This window comes from Daucus carota, chromosome 1 (genome assembly GCF_001625215.2).
Source record: "Daucus carota subsp. sativus chromosome 1, DH1 v3.0, whole genome shotgun sequence".
NCBI lineage: Eukaryota > Viridiplantae > Streptophyta > Magnoliopsida > Apiales > Apiaceae > Daucus > Daucus carota.
Window position 1 is genome coordinate 53076904 of NC_030381.2, and position 21696 is coordinate 53098599.

Here is a 21696-nt window from a genome sequence, read left to right on the forward strand (position 1 = left end):
TAATTTAGATATTAGTTTGGGTCGTTTTAGTGTCAAACACAATACTAATAAAACTTATTCTAATTATGAAAAAATTAAAGATTATTTTGAATTGTGTAACAAAAAAATATATTATAACATAGATAAAAAATTATTTTAGCGACTTTACCGTCAAACATAATACTAATAGAAAATTTATTATTATTTGGATAAAAATTAGTTTGGGCCGCCTCCCGTGCCCGTCAAACGATATACTAATCAAGAACCGTTTACATTATCATAAAATCAATATATGATACCTATTTTTTATATATTATTTTATTTGTTAATTATTTTTATTTTTTGATTCCTATTTATTAGTTAAAAATTATTATTCTTTTATAAAAATTATTTTAACGACTTTCCCGACAAACATAATACTAATAGAAAATTTATTATTATTTAGATAAAAATTAGTTTGGGCCGCCTCCCGTGCCTGTCAAACACAATACTAATCAAGAACCATTTACATTATCATAAAATTAATATATGATTCCTATTTTTTATATATTATTTTATTTGTTAATTTCTTTTATTTTTTGATGCCTATTTATTAGTTAAAAATTATTATTCTTTTATGGTTCTAATTTTTGTTGCTATCAGTTTTTTTAATGATTATTATCTTTACAATCCTTTACTAAATCGATAATAAAAATTGTACGTATTACCATACAAATCTTAAATATAAATTATATTTTATCTATGATTTTGTTAGTTTGAATAAATATAATCCTATTTCTATTAGAATTACTAAATAAGAAAAGAATTGTCTCATCTTTAGAATTCAATAAGAAATACTAAATAAGAAAAGAACTGTATCATCTTTGGAATTCGATAAGAAAATAGTTGTATTACTTTTAGAATTCTTGAACATGATTTTTTGAATTATAACTATATTTTCTCTCCGAAATTTAAGAAAAATCAGAAGACTGAATCGAACAATTCTAGAGACGCCCGCATCCTCCTTTATATATATATATTGACTTACTACTCCCTCGGTCCGAGTATTCTTTTTCACTGCTCGACACGCTTTTTAAAACTCTTATAAAACTTAGTTCTACAATTTATTTTTAAAATTTTCTATTTTCTATAAAAATATAAATGTTATACACTTATACTTTTATACAAAAAAAGAAAATCTTAAAAATAATTTACAGAACTATACTATATTGAAGCATTAAAATCCGTGCCGCGCCCCGTCCCCAATGTATACCATTGACCGGGACGGAGGGAGTAATTTAGAATTCTTGCTTTTAATGTTTGATTTTATTGAGAAATATCGGTATATCTTTCTGTCGAAAATAATTTCATCAACCATATCTTCTTATAAATAAATGGAGGTAATTTAGGATTTTCAAAAAAATAGATATTAATTTATATGTAGAATTACTTGTAAAGTACTCCTTCGTCCTCGTGTAAAAAAAATAAATTCCAGAGACGTAATTTGACACATATTTTCAATTTTTATAAAATATAAATTTTATGAATTATTTTAAGAAAAAATCTTTAAAGGATTTTTTTTTTTGAAAAAAAGGAGATAATTCAATAAATAATGACCATACGGCATCTACAAGAATGATCGAGTCGAACAAACATAGAAAAAATTAACATGTCTGTCTTCATACCTAAGATGAGACAAATAAGCGATGTTGAAATTGACGATGATACATGATCTTTTCCAAAAACTTCGTTTGAGCTATCGACCACAAATGCAATTCCCGAAAGGCTTTATCTATGAATCCAAACCACTCTCACAAAAGAAGGAGAGAAAAACCACATACTCTCACCAGGGAGAGAAATCAAACTATAATCAAAACAAACTAAAACAATTAGATCTACACCACGACGCTTAGGAGATAATCGATCCACTCACAAATCCAAAAAAGTCTCTGGAAGCGAGTAAGAACAAAAATCGAAAGTTTCGGTGATATAGATCTAAGAAAACTTTCTCCGAAGATGGAGATTTATTAAGAAACTCAATTAAAAAGCAAGAACAATCAAAACCAGCAATCAAACGAAAAGATTTGGGGCTTTCCACCGGAAACCGATGTTTTTAAAAATAACTTGTGAACTATAAAAGTTCTAAGAGAAACAGTTTTACTTTGGGCTACACAAAAGGACTCCAACTGGTTAGTTAGTAGTATATGATTGGGCTATTCATTAGAAAAGACTTTGGGCTACACAGAAGCTGATCCAAATAGAGAACTAGAACAATCTGGCTGATAAACTAAACTGATCCAATGATGCATCTCTGATTAACCTCCTTGAATACAAAAAATATAATTATGAAAACCATGTTATCATGCTATATTTTCTATACATCTGACACAAGTATCTGCATATGACCAAGTCAAGCTAAAAGATTTGTTCAAGTCTACAACTTGTATACATTTTAGTATAAGATAGATTGGGGAGACCAAGCAACAAGAAACTTGTACTTGAGAGGATACAGGAGTTAGAGCAGTTGATTTATCAAAATCCCAGATATTTTGGCGCTAAGAGCAGCAAAGGTTCCAACGTACTTGGAGCGAATTTTCTACCAAAAAGATAGCACACTGATGATTGCTGACCATTGTAAGTGCAGTTCTGATGTTCCAGGACTCTTTTCATGAATTCCTCGGTAATATCACCTCTTCCAAAGGTGGCAGGGTGAGGTCCGCCCCTCGACCAATCCACCCAAGTGATGCTTCTGTTTGCTAACATCGTTGGTGCTCGAATTGTCAGCATGGTGGGAAAGTAGTGCTCGTCCACATAACATGGAGGTCTGCAGAACTCCAAAAATTTTGGATAAAATTTGTTGTCTTCCACTATACTGATGGCAAGCTTACGATTAACTTCAAACCATTGTGATCCTTTCCGCCATTCGCTAATGTTCACTTCAGGTAGCATGTTCTCCTTATAACGTCCTCTTCCATGAGGTCCCGGGTCATCAAATGCACCAATGAAACTATATTTGGATTTCATTAGGTACTGATAGGCAACAGTAAAATTGGAGAGTGGAGCGCACGACTCTGAGAGGAGAATGAACCATTCATTTGAGATGTCAAGCAAGGCATTAGCAAGAAGTCTTCTCTCAGCATCACATATACTCATCCTCCCCCATTCCGATACCTGCCTTGATGTAAAACATGATTCATGAAAAGATGAAGAACATTGTTATAGTACAAGATTAGCAACTAAAAACCGAGATGAACGTCATAACGAGGTAAAAACATATAGAAATCTGGTCTATGTAGCTGCTATTTAAAAATAATAACTACCTACACAGTAGCACTCTATTTAGAAACTGAAAGGGACTAAGGAACCCGGCCTACTATTATCTAGACACCCACTTACAGCTTCAAATCTAAAGCAGTGATCAATTTTTTTCTTTGTTTAAGCTTTTCCCTATATAATCTTTGTCTACAAAATAATGAATGTATACAAAAGCTGGTCAGAAGTCTCAAGTCATATAAATGGATACATCCTTATCTCATAAGGTAACCAACAAACGCTTTTCTGAGTTGAAAAGGTTCCTGCCCACCTAATCAATCTTTCTGATTTGCCTTTGTACCTTGCAACAACCATTCTTCCTTCACTGAATCCCTGATATAATGATCATGGCTAGTTAACTTGTGCCAACTTCAGTCCAGGCATGAATCATGATGGCCAATTTAAAGTGTGGTTCAAAAGCTTTTCAATGAAAACCCCACATAGGTCTATTATGCATCTATACTGATCTTGGTGCTATAGGTAGAACATAATTCATCTTTTGTAAAGGATCCCATACAATAAAACAAACAAGCAACATTACGTATGCAAACTAATAAGTCCACAAGCCAATTTTCTTTTATCATACTCCGGAAACTGAACTTCTCTCAGACAGATTATAAGCTGACTGAAGTCTAGACTATATCTGTCAGAATACCATGTAGGCAATTACCAAAATCCAAATCTACCCTCAAATTATATACTTTGCTGCTAAGCTAAGCGCACATACAATAAAACGACTCTTTTCTTCTTGTTGTGGCCTATGATGCAATCAAATTAATATACTGAATGAACTAAACAACAAAATGACCACAAAACTAAACGGCAGAGTTCGCTTGCCATATAATTAAGGGAACACTTCCATATATTAAATTATTTAACTTGAGATTACAAATGTGTCACTGGATACTAGGATGTTAATTTTCGAGACCATTCCTCCAAACTTTCACATCTAACAAGAAGCTGAAGCGAAACTGTAAAGTATCAAACAACACATTCATGAGGGAAATGCTATACTGTTAACTAAGAAATGCTTGTGCTTTCATTACTGTTTCAATAGATAGGTGCTTGCTCCTCAATAGCCATGCACAGCTCTTTATTTATGGTCTATAAATTGTCTAAAACATGTGCACAAGCAAGGAGCATGGGGATAACATTGCATCATAAGCATGGATGATATAACCATAACAGAGCATAATCAGTAACCAAAGGAAAATTGCTCCGCAGACTTGCAAAATCTTCCTATATGGCATAATACGTAACATATGACTATATGGAAAGTTGCAAACTTAGTCAACCATACCTGACTTGGTATCTGTCTCTTGTAGAAAACTGATGAAGATGGAAACTGAGGTTTAAATGATGGCAGGGAATGAACATAGATAGAATAAAGGCCATCATGCCCTCTAAAAAACCTCTCCCAAATAGGTGCCAGTGGCAATGGCCCTTTGGTCAAGAACATGAATGCAATTTTTGGAACTCTTTTAAATGGATACTCCTTCCTTTGTGGGATAAATGAAGCCCGCCACAAAAGCTCACTATCATTCATACTGTGCAACAAGTTAGTTGGAGGTCTGATCCAACGATCAAAATTAAGAGGCTCTTCATCAATGCACGACAAAAAGGTAGTCCTCGACATGTTTGTCACAAATATGCTCTGACCTCCAAAATGCCGAATGAGAGATATGGTAACAGCCGAAAAGATGAAACATAAAACCAGAAACAGCAAAAGTAACTTGAGGAGCCTGTGTGGCATGACTCTAGGTTGGTTGATTTTAACTGTAACAGTAGGATTCTTCCCTTCCTCCAAGGAAGAACCCCTTAATTGCATATCCCCCAAACCAAGCCTTATCAATGTTCACCTTCTAAATACTTCACTTCCTTGCCAAATCAAATCCAGAGAAACACCCTTTTATCATTCCACACAATCTGCATTATTCACAAAAACAAAATAAATCAAACTTCAAAATTGAATATGATCAAAATCGTACAAACTTTAACTTTACTTGCATTACAAAGCAAAGTACGAATCGGAATCCAAAATCACCATAAGGGTGAGTCAAATTTTATAAAAATACCCAGTACCAAGTTCATTCAAGAACAATAGCAACCAAATCCAATCCTTACCTCAACTAAATTCACTTCATTCTCTTAAAAACTCACATCTGCCAAGTCACATATCAAAAATTGCACAAATATTCACATACCATCATATGATCACAAGCTAAAAACAACTTCCTAAATACTTGATCATTCATTTCGTTCAAAATTAAATCACCAAAATAAAAACAAGAAGTTACCCACATACCATGAGTAGATCTACAAAGTGAACCTTGGGCCTTCAACTTCTTGAATTTGCACCAATTTGAACCTACTAAAAACTACACATGTTAATCAATACAACAACAACAGAACTCAAGGGGAGTCTTTAAAACAGTAGGAAAATAAAAAGGGTGTTGAAATTGAGGAGAAACAAAGAGATCTACGGAATTTTTCAAGCTGATAATCTCTCTCTCCCTCCCTTTCTCTCTCTCTCTCTCCAAGCTGATAATCTCTCTCTCCCTGTGTCTCTCTCCAAGCTGATAATCTCTCTCTCTCCGTGCCTCTCTCTTCAAGCTGATAATCCCTCTCTCTCTCTCTCTCTTCAAGCTGAGAATCTCTCTCCCTCCCTCTCTCTGTCTCTCTGTATAGATACACGTGTATTTGTATGTAAGTATGATATGGTAACTAGATAGATATTAAATGTTCACACGTCTTTGGTCACGACAAACACACAGGCAGCAAAGAGAAGATTCAAAGAGTTATGTTTGTCGGTTAGTGCTCCTGGTACGCTCCAGCGGAGAGAGAGATGTGTGCTTGTGTTTTATTTATTTGTTTTTTTATGTATTTTTTAATCTTCACTTTATGCTAAAGATTGCTCATTTTTTGCTGGTTTAATAGAGACATTACATGAAATCAATCAAATCATCCGTATTCCAATAAATTAAATTTTTTTAAAATATATATAAACTAGTATATTCAATTCAATTTTAAATGATATTTAATTAGATTTTAAAATATATATTCTCAAATGTGATGATATTTAATTTTAAGTATATATCACTAAAATCTTTTAATACAATCTATTAAGTCATAGATTATTAATAATTCACTAAAATATTAATTAAATTATAATTAAAAAAAGTGAAGAAGCGTGGAACTTATTACCACATGATTTTACGTAAAAGACAGGAACTTATTACCACATGATTTTTTTTCTTTATATGAGACTACTCCTTGCTTTCCGAACTGTTTGTCCCACTTTTTAATTTTAACTGGTTAAATTAATTTAATTTTAATAATATATGTGTATATATATTATATAATTATAAAAATAAAAAATATATATTTATAAATATGTATATATAAGTTATTTTAAATTTATAAAAAAATAAATTTAAATTTTAATCAATATTTGATCAGTTTATCCTGTCAAAAATTAAAAATCTTTATTTTCGAGCAACAGCAAACACGATCAAGTCGCACTTTCTTTTTTTTTTTTTTTTTTTTGATATTGAGAATAAATCTCACAAATAAGAATCGGCAATTCACCGTGATAATTCTTTCATTCAAGAAAGCTTATTATCTAACCGTCGGACATGCAAGATGACCGGGGAAATTTAGACAATAAAACTTTAATGTCCGAAAAGAAAAACCCGTCTTCTTCCAGGAATCCTGAAAATAAAACAAAGGAAACAAGAAAAATATAAGTAGATATATATAACAGATTATATATATTATAAAAATAAAATATATCCAATAATTAATTATTAATAAAATCACGCGTATATGCATGCGTTAATCAAAATATTCACACAATTATGATAACTCATAATTGAGACAATTAAACTCTTAATTAAGGCACAATTAATAAAAAATTAATGCCCTTAATTAAGACACAATTAACGCCCTCAAATTAGGCACAATTAAAATCCTCAATTAGGAGGCACATTTACGCCCTCAATTATGAGGCACAATTAACGCCCTCAAATCAAGAGGCACAATTTACGCCCACAATTATGTGGCACAATTAACGCCTTTAATCAAGAGGCACTATTTACGCCTTCATTATGAGGCACAATTTACGCCCTCAATTTACGCCTTCCATTCTGAAACCAGATCTGATCGTAGAACTATCGTCGTCGTAACCGTCATCCACCACCGCGCGCGAAGAGGGCGATGATATTGAATTCTAAGACTATCCGTTGACAGTTCTTCACATTATCTTGAACCGTAAAATACTTTGCTCGAATTTTATCGAACGAGAAGAACTTAAAAATAATACCGCAAACCACCGAATCAAATCGCCAAAAATAAAACAGAATGACAGTGACTCAGTACTCCGAGTACACAATCTTCACATCCCTGAACACCACACCATCATTCAATCACCCAACGCACACACGCACTCTAAACTCACACACCCATCTGCACCAATACACACACTGATACACACACACACGAAATACCCACAAACGCACAGTACACACACTCCACTGTATACACACTCATTCGCATATGTACACAGGCACGCAGCATCACACGGGAAAAAGAAGGAAAGAAACCGGAGAAGAAGAGGGAAAAGAGCGGAAACCGGCGGGACGGAGCGGTGAGCAACGGCGGCGGAAGAACAGAGGTGGAGAGATTGGGGAGAACTTGTGCTACGCTTGTTTACGATTGGGGAGATTGGAGAGGAGTTCAAGATAATGAAATTAGTATTTAAGTCGCACTTTCTTTGAACGTGAATAGAACATGCACTAAATTCAGAATGTACAATGTACTGCATAATTAAAAAATTCGCACTCAAATATAAATATTCATCAAGTATATACAAGTCTGATTCTCCAGGTTTTCATGTTCTAAATTTTTCCATCCAATCACATGAGGATCTTAAGATTTGGAAACCAGAAACATATTCTATGTAATAATATATATGTAGTGAGTAGTGACACATGTGAAAGAGCAGAGACACAAGCCTTTATTTATTTACATGCAAATTAAACAAAGTGGACTAAATGCATTATGTTATTTTTAATCTTGGTTCCAAAAGGTTTCTTCTGGACTCATAATGCATGTATGTACACATGGTCCATTGAGGACACCAACGACATTAACTAAACTTAGCAACTGTATTAATTTGTTGAAAACACAGGCTTGTTATTGCACATGGCAACACAGCTAGACAAAGGCAAGGGCAGATTCAGAAAAAAAACAGGCAGCATGGACTAACAAATTCATCAACTGTGTTGTGCTAGTTAAGACTCTAAAGAAGAATGTCAAGCGTTAGCTGTGTACATCAGACTCATAATGCACACAGCACATGTACAGAATCCTGACATTCCATGTCTAATTCATCAAACAAATATTTGAACAATTACTAATCAGTTGTGTATGTCTACTGTCTGCATAACTGTTCTTAAAAGTGTTATAACGTAATACACAGGTTCAGCCAGTACCATCTTACCATTCCTCATCATAGTTCAAAGTAAGAATTCTGATCAAACTGCTTTGCTCATCCATCAGAACTAATACCTTACTATGCGAGGGAAGTAACTATAAACCCCAGTTTCTTTCTTATTGGCCTTGGCAACGGCATGCCAGTCTCTATGCCAATCCCAAATGCGTATACTCCTGGCTAGCATATACTCTCTATATTCTGACATCAACACCTCAAAAGTGACACGAAGATTGTAGATGGCAACTGGGCATTTTCCCATCTCATCATATTCAGAAAATTCTCCATTAGACAAGTTAATGTCCAAAAACTTGGTCCCAGCAATCTACAAAATATAAAATAAGCACAGCTAGAACACAGCTAGAAAATAGACGGTATAATCTAAAAACAGAGCTCCACGCATATACCACATGTTTTGACATAGATAGAGTAGATCAAGGAGATGCTTTATATATGTCCACAACATTGAACTGTAGAAAATAAAGGGATCTCACATAACAATATATCTGAAATAGAGTGTTGACAATGATAGACACACATGGAAACTAAGCAAGTGCTGGAATTATACAGACACGAAACAGGAAGCGTAAGACAATATATTTGTGTTTGAAAGCAACCGCAAGTTATCAGAGTATTTCTCCTTTTCTAAACAAACTTTAACTTCACAAATAAGAGACACCACTCTGTCGAATATTAAAAAAAAATAGGAGATAGAAGAAACAGATTTACCTTCAAAATCCACAAGGAAACAGTAGTATATGGTCACAAACAAAATTCCTATACCATATTTAAACACTAAACTGAGATGGACAATTGGGTGAATAAAGATAACAGCAAGTGAAACAGTAAAGCTTCTAACACTGGCTTGTAAGTGTTGTGTTATTTCAGAAAACTTTTATCTGCTTGTACTTGTGTATGCATACATGAGCTCTTGCAGTTTAAAATATTTTTTTAAGATACTAAAAGGTATCATGTGTTGTACCATTCCTTTCCAATTCAATGTCATGGTTTACGACCATTTTTAATAGCATGGTTCAAAGACAGTTAGAAACAAGCTTCAGAATCATTTAATCCAGGAAACTCGTACACTCACAAGTTGCATCTTATAAATTAATCCATCAGGATCCATCCAGGTTTTAAGGGATTCCATCTTTGGGTGAATACATATACATAGGGAACATCACAATCTGATAACCTTACATCTCACAAAAGAGGCAATCGGCAAAGTATGGTGCAGACAAGAAACTCACCGATTTAGCTTTCCAACCATTGCCAAACACAAGTTCAACAGGATCGAATCCCTTGCAGTCAAGTTCCATCAGAGGGGCAGATTCCCCAATGGCACTAAGCTCCTCAGTTAGTGGCTTCCCTGTATCAGTGGTCACCACATTCATAGAGCCTCTTCTCTCACAGAGCTTACACTGCGACAAAAGAAGTAAGAAAGTGAACCACTATGGGTAAAAGGGTAACTGATTCCTATAAAAACAAGGGAAAATAGCAAATATTCATCAAAATGACCCTCCATTGTACACTAATCTCTTTAACCTTCATAAAAAGATTAGGGGCATTTCTTGAACGAGACGTTTTCACATTGGAAAGCACACTAATCTCCTTCTTTGCCGGCTCTCCACAATTGCCACATTTCATCTACAAACACATGAACGTTGAATTTACAATTAAAATCTACACACATAGGGTAAGCACAGCACAGAAGAAAGGAACATGTTAAAAAAGAAAGAAAGAATGATAGCAGAGTACCAGCATAAATAAGCAGAAAACAAGAGCTTATATATGTAACGTATTCAGTTTAGTTCACTATGGAAGACCTAAACTACATCTATACAAGAGCTTATATTATTAAAATTCTTTTGTACATACATATAATATCCAACAAAAAGACCTAATTCAAATTACGCTTAAAATACCACAATCACTTGTAATGAACTAACGCCTTGCACCTATGCTGAGAATGTATATAAATGTACATTCGTAGAATAAACATACTAAAATGGAAATAAAAAAGAGAGATAGCAGAGGATCCATCATTGATACGTATCCAACAGAAATACCTAGAAATGAATAACGCCTCCAATAGCACAAGTACACAATATAATACTCACAAATTATCACTGACGATGTAGAATAAGCACTGTATAATAAAAATAAACAAGTTAACGTGAATGATAGAAGAGAATCCATCATAAATCCGAGGTATCCAACAAAGTACCTAGAAATCAACTTACGCCTCAAATAGCACGATTACAATATGCAGTAACCTGATACGTCGAAATTTATGTGGCATCAGCACATTAAAATGGAAATAATCAAGTAAACATAGATAACATACGTCAATCCATAATAATCAAGTAGATAACAAGCTGTAGCAGAATTTAATCACTATGTGAACCACGCATATAACTTATACATAAGAGAAGCGTAAATTTAACTATATTATGACAAAACAAGAGTAGAGCAATGTAGATCTCAGCGATTTTCAACATAAAAATAAGAAGCATATTATGTAAATTCTACCGTGTATCCATAATATATCAAACACGAAGACGTAAATTAGCAAAACAAGTGATGATTACATTAGCATGAACTGTAAGAATGAGCATACAGTCACAAATACACAAAAACGAAGTGAAAATGAAGAAAATAGCGAAAAAATCGTGACATTAAACCTTGAAGTAGTAAGCGAAAGTAGGACTATCAACGCCATCGGCAGGTTGAAGATTAGTCAGATTCTGGAGATCTGCAGTGAATAATACTCTGTACCTCACCATTTCTCTCTCTCTCTCTCTCTCTCTCTCAGTCTCGCTCTCGCTCTGTGTGCATTTGTGTGTATGTTTTGCTTGGAGAAGGAGTCAGGAGAGACAGTGATACAGGGCATTCGTTTATATGAGAGACGTTGATGTTTACAAGGAGCAGGCATTTTGAGGTAAAATGACAGTTTGCCCCTGATGTACGTTAAATTGGATTAGGTTTTTTTGGTGTAGTCAAGGGTAGAATGGGGAATGTAGAGGTCATGTAGAGCTTGTGTGGTGGTTGTATAGAAGTAGCAGGGTTGTAGCTTCTGTTGTTTTGACGAATGGGTTATCAGGTACGGATTGCCCAATTTCCATATATAGAGGAGCCCTCACTGGGAACGTTACATCAAATTTTTTGATGAAGATAATTTTTATTTTCGTTCCGCTTGACCCCGATCCGAGGCATGATATTGTAATGCATGGTGTGATTGAGGTGTGTTTTATTATGAACTCCACTTGCTTATTAGTAATATTGCTAACCTTGCTTATTAATACTGCTAACTTTCAGTAGTTATGTGTTGCGATAATTACCTTTGTTGTAATATACCTATATCCACTTTCTTGTTGCAGGAGTGTGGGAGATAATAGCTGAGAAACTGACAAACTTGTCACAATCACATAGTACTGATCACAGTAACGAGTCAGAATTGCTAGCCGAACGTAAAAACATGAGTATATAAATATGAGTTGCACTTAATACTGATTTATGAAGCAACTTTAAAAATGTATTTCTCTCGAGAGAGATGGTGTTCATTACTCCGGTAAGATATCACGAATTTATGAGTTTTTTGACAAAGGCTTCAGTGCTATCTTTCGATTTATACTCGTTCGGTTTGTAACTTGCTAGTTTGCATAGTGCTCGATCAAGTTCTTATTGTAGACAAGAAATGGCTCACATTGCAGATGAGATCAAGCAAACACTTGAAATTACATATGCATTGTACTATTACAAGGGCATTCAAATAATATAAAGATTAAGCTGTTCAGATCAAGAAGAGCTGCGCGATATTAACAATTATATGTCAGTATTATTGTCAGCATACTGCCATATTTATGCAATCAGGTCAACAATTCAATGTGCACAAGATACTATCGGAAACCCAGATGGTGTATCATTCCATTCAGTAAGAATATCAAGGTTTCCTTCTGGAACAGAACATAAAACAATAAGAAGCACATGTAGAATGTTACCCAGCATTGTTCTTAAAATGTTGAGAGGTAAAACAGAGGTTCACCCATCCATAATATCATAAAATCTGCAATAATAATTGCCTTAAAATTGTTCAGAGGAATCATCCTGATCAAAATGTAATGCTAATCCATGTCAAACTTGTACCTTCCCTAATCAGGGGAAAGAAGAACCAGTTTCTTTCTTCCTGGCTTTCAGTAATGCAGACCACTTTTGTTGATGTTCCAACATGGATCTGTCCCAGGCTAGGCGCTTCTCTCTCATTTCTGACATCATCACCTCAAAGGTAGCACAAAGGTTACTTATGGAAACTGGGCATTCTCCCTTCTCGTCGTATTCATCAAATTCCCCATCAGACAAGTCAATGTCCTCAAATTTGGTCCCAGCAATCTACACAAATATTTAAAAAGCCCACTATAACACAACAGCCTGTATAATTTGAAAAATAGAGCTCCATAATTTTATGTTATATTAGAGTAAATCTAGGAGATGCTTTACCTATGCTTATAAAATTTACATATAGAGGATATAAATAACACATGTTATCTAGAAATTAAATCCAGCAGGATCAATGCAGATTATAAAATTTTATCAATTGATGCTTTGAGAACGTAAACCATATACAAAGTAAAAGTATTACAATCTAATAATCCTACATCTCACAGAAGTGGGCCAAATGGAAAACCATGGTGCAAAAAAAAACTTACAGATTTAGCCTTCCAACCATTTCCAAACACAAATTCGACAGGATCCAGTCCTTTGCAGTCAAGTTGGATCAGAGGAACAGAATTTCTGAATTCACTACGCGCTTCAGTCAGTGGCTCTCTAATGTCACAGGTCACAGTCACAGAACCAACCCTCTCACAGAACTTACACTGCAACCAAATAAGAAGGAATGTAAACCAGTAAGAGTAAGTGGGTAACTAATGCCTATAAAACTTGGGGGAATAAGCAAAAATTTGTCGAAACTGATCCAACATCAGACAATAAACATATATATGAAGAAAGTTCACAACTAAGGAAGCCTAGATTTAAAAGAGAGATGACCTTCATGACAAGATTAGGGGCATTTCTTGAATCGTCTACTTTCTCACTGGGAAGCACACTGATCACTTTCTTTGCTAGTTCTCCACAATTCCCACATTTCATCTACAATCAGAAGAATGTTGTGAATTCATTTCTGAAGTTTAAGAGAACTCATACATATAGTATAATATTAAAGTTATTGAGACAAGATCAGTTTAGATGACATTAGGAATTATTTCCAATTAATTAACACAACAATGGATAGAAGAGTAAGAACAGATTGGAAACATGTGCACTAAATAAAAGCAGAAGTATTTCCTCATTACTATATTCATCATGGAAGATAAACTAAGTATGTCATACTAATGAAAGTGATGATAGTCAATCCAAAGACCACAAGAAACTTCTAGGAAGCCAGATATGTTTTTCTAAAAGTAAGACCACTATATTCAGATATCTAAGTAGACTGCTACTTGTTTCGAAAAGGCGAGGCATAATAGACATATTAAGAGCAAATCACAATCTCTCAAAGGGAACCAATAATAATTATTACATACATTCATAATTTGTGAACATATACAAGAATATGTAACAAATACATATAGTGAACCATATATATATGCAACAACACTAGCAATCACATTATTCAAGTAACCAATACTTCAAAACTACAATATAATCCAAATTTAAATTGGAAGTGGAGAATTAAATTACGCCTGTAACAGCACAATTACAAAATAAAAAAGTAAAGACAAAGAAACTTACACAGAGTATCTAACTAAAGGTACCTATCTTGAATAAGCACAGCCTAACATGAAGGAAGTGTATATGTAAGATACAATAGCAACTAGCTACACAAAGCACAGAATTGCATATTTGTAACAATGCGAGTAATATCAACTACAAAAAACCCTAAACAATGACAATACCAGAATAGATCTCTGTAGATGCAAGCAATTTTAGTTATAAAACGTATATCATATATGCGAATATACTCTATGTAATTACATAGACTCGAAAAACCTAGAAAATGAAATTATGCCTAATATCGCAAGTTTATAATGAACTGAAAGACCTTAAAATTTACGATAATTAAGCACGCAAATATTAGCTAAAAAACCACAAAAAATGAACGATACAAGACGATTACACGGATAAGCACATACATTACATATACGTAAGGAAAGCTGGTAAAAATCAACTCAGTTACGACTTAAGAAGAGTAGATTACTGTAGATCCGAGCGATTATAGAAAAAAACACGCATATTACGAAAAAATCGGCTGTACATCCATAATATATCGAAACGACGACGTAAATTAGCGAGAAAAACGATGAATACACAATTTGACAAGCATGAAGCGTAGATTAATACCGTGCGCACACATTATACACACAAATTGACAAATATGTAGTGAAATTGAGAAATCGAGAGAGTAAACCTTGAAGTAGTAAGTGAAAGTAGGATCACTAGAAGGCTTGAGATCGGTGAGATTCTGGAGATCGGCGGTGAATAATACTCTGTACTTCACCATTGTTGCGTCTCTGAATTTTTTCTGTGTATGTACAGATTTCTATAAGTGTATGTATATGCTGCTTTGCGTGGGAGAGTACGGGAGAGAGAGAGGGGTGCATTTGCGTGTTTATATGTGGGGTTTAGTGATGGACATAAACGGGAAAAGAAATTTCTGTGAAATTACATTTTTGCCCATGGAGAAGATTTAAATGATTTGAGAGTTGAGACTTCGAGTAGAAGGATTCGATCATGTTGTTAATTTAGGGTCTGTTTGTGCAGCGTTAAAAATTGTTGTCACCAAAAGAAAATCGGTAATTATTTGGTATTTTGTTTGAAAGGCTTTAAAAGTTCTTGAAAATATCATTATATAAAACAGTAATTATTTGATATTTTTTTTATATTTATATATTTTGAGATATAATATAAAAAATAATATTTTTAGCGAAATTTATAACAGCTTCCGTAAAAATTAAAATATAATTCTTTTCAAAAATAAGTGTTTTTCCTAAAACTAGTTTTTGAGTTGAAAATTATCGTTCTAAAAAACCGTTTTTAAATTTATCAAATAATTTTTCACAACCTCTTATCAAATTTTACCAGTTTTACAAATTCTGTTTATCAGACCATGTGAAATATCATTTTGTTTTAGTGGGTGTGTAAAATAGTTTGATTCCATAAAGCTTAAGTATCACTCGCCACAAGTTTTATGGGCAATAGTTGGTTTACTCAAGTTTTTAACATGGGCAATAGTTGGTTTATTCATTAAAAGTGTCTTTTTACTTCTCTAAAAAATATTACTCCCTCCGTCCCCTCATTTGTTGACATTGAGGGGCGGGGCTCGACATGCATTCTAATATTCACATAAGACGTAGTTTGATAGATTATTTAATATGTAAAAGAAAATTTTTAAAAATAAGTTACACAACTATATGTTTTATATGCGTTTTAAATGCGTGTTGAGCAAGGTAAAAAAACTGTATATAAATGAGAGTGACAAAGAGAGCAAAATTGAGTTAAAAACAAATATTTGAATTTTGTCATATGACAGACTCATTAATCATTATCAAGTGCTGTGATCAGAATTCAGAACAATACTTTTTTTTTTTTTAACACACTGAATATCGACAACTTTAAGAGAGCCCCTAAAACAGTAACTAGACCATGACTATTTGTTTGCACCCACTGGCCACTACTGCATAGAGATCGAGTTAAAGATGCTTTAAAAGCTTCACAAAATTAGCCTCTTCTTGCCCAACAAACTAATAATTTGCTGTTCTTAGTATTGAGATTATACTATTTTATCATTTGGATCACGGGAGTCCGGCTAACAAAAATGAGAATAACGCTCAATAGGATAAGTCTATACCCCGGATAATTTTACCAAAAGCTTTTTTAAGAAAATAATGACTTGAAAGTTTTGTGTGACCAGTTGCAAGACCTGCAGTTTCACATGTTATTCCAGATAACATGATATATGAATAATAGAACTAATATTCTATAAAGATCCATCATAAAAGTAGTCTGCTTTCGCAATTTGAACCTAGTTTAAACTGATCTCCACTCAGTCTTGTTTTGGCTATGACTATCACAGGGTAATTTGCCATCAGTTTTTAAACAGCAAGAGAGTCTCAAGTCGAAGCAGGATTCAAATGAATTCTTCTTTCGTAATTGTCAGTTACAGAAACTCAAATACCAGAATAGTAAACATTGGTTTATTAGGTACTCCTCTGTATAATGGAATTGTTTGAATAATTTTAAGTACAAGTGACACTTATGTCCCCAAATCACAGATCCTGATTTCTACTTTACAGGACCTGGTAAATTTTCCAATCCCTACACTATTAACTTGGAGCAAGCATAATGAATACAGATAAATTGTACTTAATTGCAACCTGAGATATACGATTCATGAGTACACATAGGACTGGTAGTTATAGTGTGAACTGTAACCTAAACAATACTGAGATCGTCCATCCAGCTAAATTCACCCAAGAGACAGCCATACCTATCCATCAAAATCGGACCCGACTGCAGTAACATATCAACAGCTTCTTGTTCTACTATTCTTCGGCTCAAACTCCTCTCTGCCTGGTAATCAATATGAATAACTTCCATTGCCTGGTCATCAGAACCAATGACATTCACCGAAACATCACAATCATCAGACTGAGATTCTCCACGAGACTCAACAATATTTGCATCATCAAATCCAACTAATGTTGCTACCTGATCATCAAAATCAGCTAATTTCACCACAACATCAGAATTATCAGGCAAAGATTCTGCATTGGACTCCTCGTGGCCACTAACGACTTCTTGATCATCACCTAAGTTGTCTTTCCTTGCAATAGCCCGGAGTTTGAGTTTTTCATGTTCCATTTTTTCCGACTGATAAGCCTTAGAAGCTTCCTCCTGTGCTGTATAGCTACCAAGACATATCCGAACACCTTCAATCGTAACACCGTTTTTCTCACCATCAAAATCAACACCCTTCATCACCTGATCATCACAAACAACTACACCATCGTCGCCATCATCACAGAAAGCCTCAACCTCTTGATCACCAACAAACTTGTCTTTTTTCACAGCATCCTTAAATTTAATCTCTTCAAGTTCCATCTTTCTCATCTGATAAGCCTTAGAAGCTTCCTCCTGAGTTGCGAAACTACCAATCCACATTCGAACATTCTTCTTCTTCGGGTGCTCGATCTCCGCGACCCACCTGGACCTTTTCATCCTGACACCTTCAAGCTTCATAGGAACTTGTTTTTCAGACAAGCAAACTGCGTGTCTTCTTGTCTTTCTAACGGTAAAATAACTCGTGGCAAGATTTTTGGTAACTGATTTTCTACAATTTTTCTTAGCCATTGTTCTAATTCTCTGTGTTTTTCTAAAGCTTTTGCTTTTATAAGCAAAAATTTGAGGAACTTACCTACTCGGACACAAGTGAAGATTGGTCTTATCATCTTAATTCTATGTTACTTAGTGAAGCGTGGGGCCATGCGGCGATCTTCGCAGAACCTGCGGTAATACATACAGAGTGCTACATGCACAAAATTGGGTACATAATTTTACACAAAATGACATGGCAATCTAGGTGGGGAGTTTTAATTGGTGCTATTAATGCATGTGCAGGGGGTCCATTCCAATCACAAGTTGACACATACTCATTCTGTGAATATTTCTGTACCCAATTCTATGCATGTAGCATTTTCCATACATTAATTAGTTCTTGAGCACCAGTGTTGTGCTGTAATATTTATCTCAAATATCCAAAATATTATCCTTCCTCCGACTCAAATTATCTCTTTCTTTCGATTTTGAAAAAGTTAAATTTTTAGTTATGAACGATTAAAATGGACTAATTTTTTACTAAATATTAGTGAAAGATATTTATTTATCATTCTCAAAATAGAAGGTTATATTTCAAAATAGTATATATATTTTGCAACAGACCAATTACATGATTCAGCTAAATTCGTTAATGGTCGTTCTCACAGTTAAACAATGCTGATTTTTCTGTTCCACTTCCACTAAAATATTCCAACGAGTCAACCAAGTCTAGTCTTTGCTAAAGTAGAATTTACTTCATACTACGCGGTCCACCAACCTACCTAGAGGTGGCAAAATGTAGTTTTGGTTTGGTTTTGGTTCTTATAAAATGGATTTGGTTTGGATAGATGAACCAAAACCATTTCCAAACCATATATTAATAAATGTGGTTATGGTTTTAGTTTGAATTATGGGTAACTAGTTTAGTAAATAAAAATAAATTTTATATAATGAACAAAAGTTAATACACTCAAATCACAATATAATGAATACTAAATATAACAAAAGCATGTGTGAGTGTGTGAGTTGATGGAGTGGTTTAAGTTCTTGGCTTCTCCAAGTAAGGTCATGAGTTCGAATCATGGGATGTGCATGTGTGATAATTAGCAAAAAGAAAAAAAGAAAAGAAAAGGAACCTAATAGTGTGTGTGGAGAGTTATAAGAAATCTTAAAAGTGAGACCAAATGTGGTTAGAACCATATTTTGTGAGAAATGTGAGACTAAAAACCAAACCAAATCCATTTTTCTAAATGTGATTTCAAATGGATCCAAATTCACAATTTTGGTTTGGTTTGGATTGGTTTAATGGTTTTGCATCCATATTGCCACCTCTAAACCTACCCTTTCAACTTGACGGGAATATTTTATTATTATTATTATTATTGTTATTATTATTATTATGATTATTATTATTATTATTATTGAAGAATTTTATTTATACGTAAATAATTAATAGAGTATTTAACACACATAATCGGTGTTCTAAAAATCTTCGATTTAACCGATTAATCCCCGCAACCTACAAGGTCGGCCACCGATTCGATTTTTGAATTCTGGTTAATCCTTATATGTATTTCTTAATCGAAGTATATATGATAAATTATTAAAATTAAAATACTATATTATTTTAAGTATGAATAATTATAGAGTTTATGAATGTAGTATATATGTTAGTTACTAAATAGCTAATATAATAATAACTAAATATTATATAATATTTTAATATTAAAATAAATCTGATTTTCACTCCGATTAATCTTTCTAATTAATCTCCGATTTCCAATTAATCCCTGAATCGGTAGCTCAACCGATTAGGCCCGATTCCCGATTTCTGTAACACTGCACTTACGTAATATGTAAGGTGGATTTTTTCTTTTTATCCCGTTCATTTTACAAAAGATAGTCCGTCGGATTTATATTTATTGTTCATCCAAATTATTTGGTAATTTTTCTAGATTGTGGTTTTCGCCAGATGGATGAGTTAACTAACACATGCATATCTTATTATTCTGCTTCTCACTTCTCAAAACATGCATTTGTTAGTCACTCACCTTCTCGAGCATAATTTTCGTATTCTCAAATTACATAACTTTTGTATTCTCAAATTATGTGTTGATCTGGTTCTCAAATTGTGATGTATCATTATTATTCTATTTTATAGTGTCCTGGTTCTGCTAATTGTCTAGAAGTTATGAAAAGTTTAGTAAGTGAATATATCTTGAGTTTTGGAAGTGACATTGAATTTTAAAGTAAAATTGAGTATACAGGTGATGTAATTAATAAATGATTAATTGAAAAAAGTTGGTCAAAATAATTTGAGATTTATTTTTATACTATCAAAATTTATTGTTTTAAAATTTTAAAAATAAAGAGTTAGAGGATACCTAAAAAAACGTAAAAAATACAGAATATGAGAATGAATGTTTGAGTTATAGTAAAATAGAATTTCATTTTTTCAATTTTTTTTAAAAAATTCATACTTAGTTTAATATTAATTAATTATTTTTTAATTCCCATGCAAAGCGGGCACGATTACTATAAGCGGGCATGAATATTTTAAAAGAGAAACTCCCGCATTAAAGCATTGTTTAATTAAAACAGTTGTGCAGTTGTGCAGTAGTTACACTATCGAGAGCAAATTAATGTGAAAATTTTAATGTAATTAAATTAGTAGAACAAGGAGCTCACTTTTAAAGGCGGTTTTTTTCCTCTATCTATACATCAATAAATTTAATTTTTAATGTTTAAACAAATAAGGTGTCTCAAAGAAATTATACCAATATGAAACAATTTAGCAAAACTTAATTTCATTTCCTTTTATTTAAAATTTTCAAAAAAATCTTTATCATGCCCATGCGCAGCGGGCAACTATTACTAGTATCTTATTATTCTGCTTCTCACTTCTCAAAACATGCATTTGTTAGTCACTCACCTTCTCGAGCATAATTTTCGTATTCTCAAATTACATAACTTTTGTATTCTCAAATTATGTGTTGATCTGGTTCTCAAATTGTGATGTATCATTATTATTCTATTTTATAGTGTCCTGGTTCTGCTAATTGATCATAAGTGACCGGTTAATTATCGTTAGATGAATAAATATCATGATTATAATATTTTTTTATCATGTCCAATATACTTTCTTATTTTAGAAGAATTATATTTATTTGCATGATAAGTTACGGTGGTCGTAAAATGATGATCTTTGCGTCAATATTAATATTGCAATCATAAAATCAACTAAAATCAATCAATCACCATCATCGTGGTAGTAATTCCTCTATCTTAATAGTGGTTCGGATCACCAACCATGTCATAAATATCAATCCAACACCCGATTACAATACATCACCCATTTTATTCACAAATCTAATCAATATAAAAGTCCAGATTTTATGAACGCAGATCTTCTTATGAAAATTGTACATATTTATATATTTTTAACTTTTCATATTTTTATAATTTTATAAAATTTAGAACAATGACAAAATATAATTTTTTTTTAAAAAAAATAGGTTTCATCGTGTTATTTACTGAGCTCATAGTCCATAAAAATATTGGAT

General features: G+C 33.3%; 3 protein-coding genes across 4 annotated transcripts; all 3 read right to left on the reverse strand.

Annotated features, from left to right (window-relative positions):
• Positions 1-2238: 2238 nt before the first annotated feature.
• On the reverse strand, positions 2239-6107 carry LOC108204963 (glycosyltransferase BC10). 2 transcript variants are annotated; one of them, XM_064086070.1, is made up of 5 exons: positions 5754-6107; positions 5576-5641; positions 5395-5432; positions 4571-5196; positions 2239-3129 (listed from the first exon to the last, which is right to left on the reverse strand). In XM_064086070.1, exons 4-5 carry the CDS (start codon positions 5096-5098, stop codon positions 2491-2493), a joined length of 1167 nt encoding a protein of 388 aa, XP_063942140.1. In that variant the 5' UTR covers positions 5099-5196; positions 5395-5432; positions 5576-5641; positions 5754-6107; the 3' UTR covers positions 2239-2490. The 2 variants fall into 2 exon arrangements, with proteins under 2 accessions (XP_063942140.1, XP_017230161.1); XM_017374672.2 differs by lacking the exon at positions 5395-5432.
• A 2403-nt stretch (positions 6108-8510) lies between these two features.
• Positions 8511-11614, reverse strand: LOC108200163 (uncharacterized). Its single transcript, XM_017368215.2, has 4 exons — positions 11446-11614; positions 10307-10408; positions 10012-10182; positions 8511-9086 (listed from the first exon to the last, which is right to left on the reverse strand). The coding sequence occupies exons 1-4, from the start codon at positions 11545-11547 to the stop codon at positions 8832-8834; spliced, it is 630 nt and encodes a 209-aa protein (XP_017223704.1). The 5' UTR covers positions 11548-11614; the 3' UTR covers positions 8511-8831.
• A 1044-nt stretch (positions 11615-12658) lies between these two features.
• Positions 12659-15413, reverse strand: LOC108194742 (uncharacterized). Its single transcript, XM_017361684.2, has 4 exons — positions 15228-15413; positions 13808-13909; positions 13468-13635; positions 12659-13150 (listed from the first exon to the last, which is right to left on the reverse strand). The coding sequence occupies exons 1-4, from the start codon at positions 15318-15320 to the stop codon at positions 12917-12919; spliced, it is 597 nt and encodes a 198-aa protein (XP_017217173.1). The 5' UTR covers positions 15321-15413; the 3' UTR covers positions 12659-12916.
• Between the last annotated feature and the right edge of the window lie 6283 nt (positions 15414-21696).

Coding starts and splice junctions, on each gene's coding strand:
- LOC108200163 (XM_017368215.2), bottom strand. CDS start 11,547: ATGGTGAGGTACAGAGTATTATTCACTGCAGATCTCCAGAATCTGACT. Junction 10,409..11,445: donor CTTTCGCTTACTACTTCAAG/GTTTAATGTCAC, acceptor ATGTGTTTGTAG/ATGAAATGTGGCAATTGTGG. Junction 9,087..10,011: donor ATGGTTGGAAAGCTAAATCG/GTGAGTTTCTTG, acceptor TATATTTTGTAG/ATTGCTGGGACCAAGTTTTT.
- LOC108194742 (XM_017361684.2), bottom strand. CDS start 15,320: ATGGTGAAGTACAGAGTATTATTCACCGCCGATCTCCAGAATCTCACC. Junction 13,636..13,807: donor CCCCTAATCTTGTCATGAAG/GTCATCTCTCTT, acceptor ATTTGGTTGCAG/TGTAAGTTCTGTGAGAGGGT. Junction 13,151..13,467: donor ATGGTTGGAAGGCTAAATCT/GTAAGTTTTTTT, acceptor ATATTTGTGTAG/ATTGCTGGGACCAAATTTGA.
- LOC108204963 (XM_017374672.2), bottom strand. CDS start 5,098: ATGCAATTAAGGGGTTCTTCCTTGGAGGAAGGGAAGAATCCTACTGTT. Junction 3,130..4,570: donor AGAGACAGATACCAAGTCAG/GTATGGTTGACT, acceptor ACATCAAGGCAG/GTATCGGAATGGGGGAGGAT.